This window comes from Myotis brandtii, unplaced genomic scaffold (assembly GCF_000412655.1).
Source record: "Myotis brandtii unplaced genomic scaffold, ASM41265v1 scaffold432, whole genome shotgun sequence".
In the NCBI taxonomy this organism is placed as follows: domain Eukaryota; kingdom Metazoa; phylum Chordata; class Mammalia; order Chiroptera; family Vespertilionidae; genus Myotis; species Myotis brandtii.
This window is the reverse complement of record NW_005366520.1, coordinates 2,062,988-2,070,726: the sequence shown is the minus strand read 5'-3', so window position 1 is coordinate 2,070,726 and position 7,739 is coordinate 2,062,988. Positions and strand designations below refer to the sequence as shown.

Here is a 7,739-nt window from a genome sequence, read left to right as displayed (position 1 = left end):
TTTTTCACCCCTGTCTTGATTCACACATCTGTGTATATCAAAGCAGAGGCAGCTGCTGAACCCAATTATGAACCCAAAGCTTAGATTCATATTACTGTCCTCTGTGACATGCATATTAATTAGTGAGGTATACAAATATGCCACAATGAAACCTTTATCTAACATTTTCCCAGAATCATAGTGGGAAGTGCCCTGTAAACAATGTCTGTATGCTCAGTAAATATTAATGAACTATTAATACATTGAGGGAGCAGTTATTTAGTAGCTTTAAATATTAAAAATGTGGTAGTTATATATGGATTTTTCCAATAAGTATTTAGGGAATTAATTATAGTTTTAGCCTCACTTCTTTCTCTCAAGAATAAAAAATCGACAACAGCAAAAGGCATTCAATTACTCTAAAAGTTTCCTTTTCACATATTTTATTTTATATAATCATACAAAATCTATTAGCTATGCTCTTAGAAAGGTCTCAATGACACATGGAATGCCTACTCAATGTACATTACTGATTATTGTCATCAATAAATAGTCTAAAGACATGCTTCCAGAGTTTTCTCTGATTTTCTTGTCAGTGACTGTTACTGGTACAGAGCTAAATGCATTTGCTTAGTGGGCCTACACATTTGTGTAAAATGTCTTCTTCATTGAGTATCATCGCATTAGGAGAATGTCTCATAGCTTGATGCTTAAGTGTGCAGACTCTGAGGCCTGCCGGCATGGTGAAGCCAGGAGGCTATTCAACTTACTAGTTGTGTGACTGTGGGAAACTTATTTAATCACTCTATGTATTAATTTCTTCAACCATAAAATGGGAATAAAAATAGGACATACAGCATTCAATTGTTTTTAAGTTTAAGTGAACTATTATTTGTAAAGCACTTTGAACAGTACCTGACACATAATAAGTACTACATATGTGTAGAATAAATTAATCATCAGTTGACTCATGGTATCAAAAGGCTACCTCATGGGAAACATCACTGTGTGAAGCTATTTTAGATTTCCACACTGATATTGGAGCCAGCGATGTCTTTGATCTGCCAACATGTCATCAACATTTAATTAATAGTATACGTAGTGTGTCTGCAAATGTTGGAACCCTGGGAATTTATTCACTCATTTCCCAGATATGTGTGAAAGTTCTGTTTGAATTGTATATTGTAAACAAGAATCTAAAAATCTTAATAATGTTTGATGATAGTTTCTAATGTTCAGAGTCATTAAAATTATGTGATGTTTTAGTTTAGGATTTAAAGAAGATATTAGAAGCTTTGCTGTTATGCACAGAAGTATACTACTGGTAAATTGATTAAATATTTTTTCTATATTGAATCTTTATAAGGGAAGTTTTTACCCTAAAGCTAATATAACATTGTACAATTTGGTTTTTCAATAATAACTTGCAAATGCAGTGATGTTGATAAATACAGAGGTGGGCAAAAATAGGTCTACAGATGTCCGTATGGAAAAAACATGCAGGTTATGATTATTACAATAGCTTTATTAACTCTCTGTTTTGCATAGTCACAACTATAAACCTTCTTTCGCCAACCCTTGTATTTCTAGTGCTTCAATTAGATATCCTTATTATGGGAATTTGTTAAAATTCAGTGGTAAGAATTTTGAAATATGTGTATATCTTCTGTTATTGAGCAGAAATTGTTCAGCATAAGTAAATCAGAGGAAATATATACCTCCCATTAATTTTGTAAGAGTTGGCTGGTAAGAAACTAAGGGGATATAAAACTTGATCTCAGAAATCTCTGGGTTAGCAACTGTAGGGTCAATTTGACTAAAGTCATAGAGAATACTTGCCCAAGGAGAACTAGAGTAAATGTCCCAAACAAATTAATAGAAGGGGCACAAGTGTACTCAAAAATTTGTTGCATTCTACACTGTATACCAAGCACACCAGACAGTAATATGTGGTCCAACCTCACAATGTATTTGAAAGTATTGCTATTAATCTCTTAATATATGTGTCAGTTATTTTTACTTTTTTGGCCTGTATAACATTAGCCCAAGATTCAGTCGGCATCCTGTAACAAAGGTTAAATTATTTAAAATGTAACCAGGTGATCATTTTCATAAGCATCTTCGAAACCGAAAGCCATGCAAACCTTTGGCAGAATTGTCAGTGGACCACGGGTCAGAGACAGGACATAGATAAATGGATTAGATTTTAAGAAAAAGCTAACGAACAAAAAAGCCCCACATGTCATTAAAACATAAACATTTTATTTTTTTTTAAAAAAATATTTTTTTAAATAAAAATACCTCTGATACTGTTACAGTGAATAAAAGAAAAACAAAGAGAGAGAAGACATTGGCTTGCACAGCTTATCTTCACCAGGTGCATGCCAGTTTAATTTCGTTTTGATTCCTTCACTACTATGATTTACTTTTGAAGAGATATTGTAAGAAAGAAAATAAAGATCCACTTCATGGTTTCATATTGTCCCCCTCTTAGAGTGGTATAAACTTCCGGTTACACGTAAGATAGCATATTTAACTATGCTATTAAATTATTATAGAGCAATTCTTTGTGATGTTTTGTGTAAAATGTAGATTACAAATTCTTTACCATACTTACCTGGAGAAGCCAAGCCCTTTAAATATCCAACAACATTAGTAATTGTTTTGAATGTTGTGACTGTTTGAACTTGCATGTTGACAATTATTTTTTCTGAAAAAAAATAAAGATGATTGTTCTCTATATTTTATGTCTGTTCTTAAAACATTCAAATTTATTTACCCAGTATCAGCAAAATAATTCTGAATAAGTTTTTAAAGATAACTGAAGTTATACCTTTTTGACAAATATTTATTCAACACTTTGTATAAACTCTATTTTAGGTACCTGCTATGCAATGATGACTAATATACAATTGCTAGCCTCATAGAACTACAGAGCTGAACATAGGCAATTCTAACGTTCACATTTAGAGATACGTATAATGGAGTTCAACATGAGAGCACATAGAAGACGGCCTTGGGGAGATGTGGACAACTCATATTTTTAAAGAAAGAAAAATACATATGAAGATAAACCATTCCAAAGAATTTTAGGTTCTTTTCTAACATCAGAAAAAGAACATGCGGAATATAATTCAAATGTTCCTGTATGATGCACTGTTACATTATCACTTTGAAAACTGTAAAGCATTACACACATTAAAAGAATTAACACCTTAGGTATACATATTTTCAAATATTAGATTCCTCATTTCCACCTGTGTTTGTAGGTCTCTCTCCTGTAGTCTAAATCTCCACCAATTGGCCTGCCTCTTTGAGTTCTATTCATGCTTGACATTATTTTTTTTTTTTATAACAAATAAGGCAAAGACACCCATCAGGAGGGACTCCAGTCACAGTTCTAAAGTGATCTCTGAAGGCTTTAGGTGTTAACGTGTTAATCCTGTATTTAATGGAATCTGTAAGTCAGGGGGTTTCTAGGGGAGGCTCTAGGGCAGCCAGATGGTAGTGTTGGGGTGGGGTGGGAGGCAATAACCAAGGAGCTAATTTAAAATAGACATGCTCTAGTTCTGACAGCCCTTCCAATGGCACTTCCGACTGCTAGCTGAAAATTGTTAGGAAAAACTAGTTGCTTCTTCCTTGATCGTACCATACTAACAAGTTAAATGGAAAATCCATACACTGAGTCTGTTAAAATTATAACTAAGACAAGAGTAAAGAGGTCCTGAGAGAATACCTGAGTGCCCCATGCATGAAGAAAGGAAATCCGCTTAGAGCCTGAGGATGGTGGTTTTAATTTGAATGCTATGCATCTTTGTTTACTTTACATTAATATAGCTTAGTTGTTTAGAATAGCTTCAGATCTATAGAAAGCTTAACAGAAAGTACAGTTCTAAATATCCTTTCCCTTTCCCCAATCATTAACATCTTTCATTAGTGTGATACATTTATTGCATTGATAAGGCAATATTAATATGTTTTTACTGAAGATCACACTTCGTTTTGTGCACTCCTATGGGTTTTGACAAATGCATAATGACATGCATCCAACATTACCGAATAGTAATCATACACATTATACAGAATAGATTCATTGCCCAAAATATCTCCTGTGCTTTACCTATTCATCTTTCCCCTCCTCCCTCTCTCCTGAGTTCCTGGCAACCACTGATCTTTTAAATGTCTCCAAATTTTTGCCTTTTCAAAAATGTCATATAGTTGGACTCATATGTTTGTTTTTAATATGGGTTTAATTCCCTTTTCTAAGGCTGTTCCAAATAGTCCAGGTAAGTGAACATTGGATAAAAGAATCATTATCATATAGTTTCTTAAAAATCTTTCCAGCTTATTCTTTAGTTAGATATGGATGAAGACTTTTGTCTGTTCTAAGATAGAATATTCTTTTTTGAGGGGTAATTCAGCAATAAGAAAACCTTACAATATATACAAATGTGCATGTACAATTAAAACAAATGTGCAATATACTGCTTGCAAATGTTCCTTATATTAATAGAGTGCTTCAAAATTTATAATAGCCACTTTCACACACATACGCTAATTTTCATTGGATCTCAATAATTTTCTAAACCACCAAGTTAAATATCTTCTATTATCCTCATTTACAGAATGAAGCACATAGGAGCAAAACTGGGACTCAAACCCAGGTTTTTATATAAACAACATTTTTTTATCTGAAAAATAAAGCATCTCACTGTAAGACTCCTTTTTTTATTATGAGAACTTCATCATATATAAACAAATACAAATAATATAATATATGATGATGATCCACATCTGCTTTCAACATTTTATTTTACTATAGATCCTTCATCATACCCTTTCCCAATGGACAAATAACTACAGTCTTATAGATTTAGTTCTTTAAGGTTGTTAATCATTTCCAGTTTTTTGTTATATAGATATAGATAGGTGGATAGATTTATAAGCAGACAGATAGATGTAGGTATATATGGGCATAGGCACAAAGAGACATAAAGATTCAATTATTTTACAGGCTATTCCATTTTATACAAATGATGTGTTTTTTTTCACTTAGCATTACATTTTTCATAAAAGTAAATGGAGACCTATAGCCTTCATTTTAACTGCTAAGAAGCATTTGGTTGTAGAATCAACCCAGTTTATGCTACAATTCTATTACTGAGGATTAGTGAGGTCATTTACAAAATTTCAGCATTACATTGTGGCAAAGAACATTTTACATTTTTTGTATGCGTGTGCCACGCATTCTCAAATAGATAACTAGAAGTAGAATTTCTGAATTATTATATAGTGTGGGTAACTTCAACTTTATTAGCTATGTAGAAATTGCTCCACAGACTTGTAAATTTTGACATTTTGATGTGTACAAAAATTTCACTATTGTCTTATTTTGCATTGCCTTGATTACTAGTGAGGTTGAACAATTTTTTGAATGTATATTCATAATTCCAATTTATTCTTCAACCATTTTCCTTAACTTGTTTATCATTTAGGTATTTTTGTACAGTTTTTAATTGTAATATTATGCACTTGTTCATTATATGTATTAAAAATATTTTTCAACCTGTGATTTTCATTTTCTTGCTAATTATTATATTTTAAAATATTAATATGTTCAAATTTGTCAATACTGAGTACTAGGAGGGTTGTTTGTTTTGTTTTGTGTTATGCAGGAAACTTTCTTATTCTGATGTCAGGAAAATGTTCCTCAAATATTTTAAAGATGAATTTTCAAATTTGTGTATTTAATCCAGACAGAATCTGTTATGAAGTAGAAACTTAACTTTACCTCTGCCCTATGGATAGCCAATTATTCTCACTTAATTTATTGAAGTATTAATTAAGCTGCTGTCATATAATGAGATCTAATTTATATATGGATTTGTTTATAGCCTTGCTATTACATTTGATTTTAACCAGTGCCATACTTTTTAAATTAATATAACTTTATAATGAATGAAATGATGGGTCTTCTATAACCATCATCATTATACTCATGTAATTATTATTACTCAATTTTGGGGATACTTATGGACCATTATTTTCATATGAACTTATATATTAGTTTGGCATGTATCATGAAAAGTCATTTCAGGATTTTATTAGGATTGCATTAAAGTAATATACCCATTTGAGGAAATTATACTGAGTCTTCCATCAATGAACATGTTATGTCTCTCAATTTATTTCAGTTGCTTTTAATAAAATTTTTTTTCTTCATAAAGGTTTTATACAACTGTTAATACATTTATTTTTAGTTTCTCTGTTAACAAATTATAACATGTATAACATATTCTATTGTGTAAAAGCATGCTATTTAATTTTGCATCCTGGTCTTACAATGAGCCTTTTTATTAATCTCCTGTATATTCTAATACTTGATTATAGGGTTTTTATTTTCTTAGTTTCAATGTAAACAATTACTTATTGAAAAAGGATAATTGTGTTTATTCCTTTCACATTTCCATAGCTTTGGCTGACTGTTCGCATTATCTTGCCTAGGACTGCCAGTGCAGTGTGGAATGGGGACAGTGAGAACAGCATTCTTTGGTCCTTGCTTTGTGTTTTTCACTTTAAATATGTTTCCAAGATTTTATTATTTAAAAAAAAGATGTTTTCTATACTTTTCTGGAAATGTTCCTTTATTAGATGAGAAAGATCATTTCTATTCTTACTTTGCTAAGAGGTTTTATTATAAAGAATTGTTGAATAATATTTTGAAATAATTGTAAGATTTTTCACTTTATATTGTGAAATAAAATGCATATGTTCCTGGAATGAACTCTGTTTGGTCATCTGTATTCTGTATTATGTTATTACTATTTTCGGATATTTGCATATATATTTATGTGACTGATCATTTCACTTCTCATTTGTTCTTTTCTTATTTTGATAACTGTATTATACAATTTCACAATTTTTTGTTGTTGTTAATCCTCACTTGAGGATATTTTCCCATTGATTTTTAGGGAGAGTGGAAGAGAGAGGGAAAGACAGAGAGAAACATTGATGGGAGAGAAACACATTGATTGGTTGCCCCTGCATGAGTCCTGACCAGGGCTCATGTGGGGAGGAGACTGCCACTAAGGTAACTGTCCTTGACCTGAATTGAATCCTGAGACCCTTTGGTCTGCAGGCCGAGGCCTATCCACTGAGCCAAACTGGCTAGGGCAATCTCACAAATATTTAGAAATCTTTGCTCCTTTTCATAGATTCTGTAAAAGTTTATATAACATGAGCGATCATCCATTTTACAAAGGAGTGCTAGGATTCATGCATAAACCTATTTGATCCTGATACCTTCTGTGAAGAGGGGTGGGGAGGAATAATATATATTTTTATATTTTTATTTCATTTCATTTCATTAATATTTGCAAACAAATATTATTCAAATAGTTATAAGTATATTCAGATTTTTAAGATGTTTTTCTTCTAAATTGATTTGCATTTAGTTGTTCATTCTATTCTTATGCTTTAAAAAAATAACTGCCATTTAATGCCATTTTGTCTTCTTTTCTATTTCTAAAATTAACTTATTTATGCCTTTTATCCTTCATCACTTTTGCTAAAAATAAGTTAATTTATCAATATTCTCAAAGAACACATTTTGGAGTTCATAATTAATCATTATTATTATTTTTTCACATCAATTTTGTTTTATACTTGTTGGCTTTGCTAAATTTTACTTCAATATATTCTTATTTTTTTACTTAACTTCTTAAGTTAAATGATTAGCTCATTACCTTTCCTCTCTCTCT

At 31.3% G+C, this 7,739-nt stretch overlaps 1 protein-coding gene across 1 annotated transcript in view; it reads right to left on the bottom strand.

Annotated features, from left to right (window-relative positions):
* NAALADL2 (N-acetylated alpha-linked acidic dipeptidase-like 2) overlaps positions 1-7,739 on the bottom strand; it is an 825,315-nt gene that overhangs the window by 311,508 nt on the left and 506,068 nt on the right. Inside the window, exon 7 of the mRNA XM_014546150.1 lies at positions 2,577-2,689. Within this exon, the coding sequence (XP_014401636.1) occupies positions 2,577-2,689 (113 nt within the window). The remainder of the gene's footprint in view (positions 1-2,576; positions 2,690-7,739) is intronic.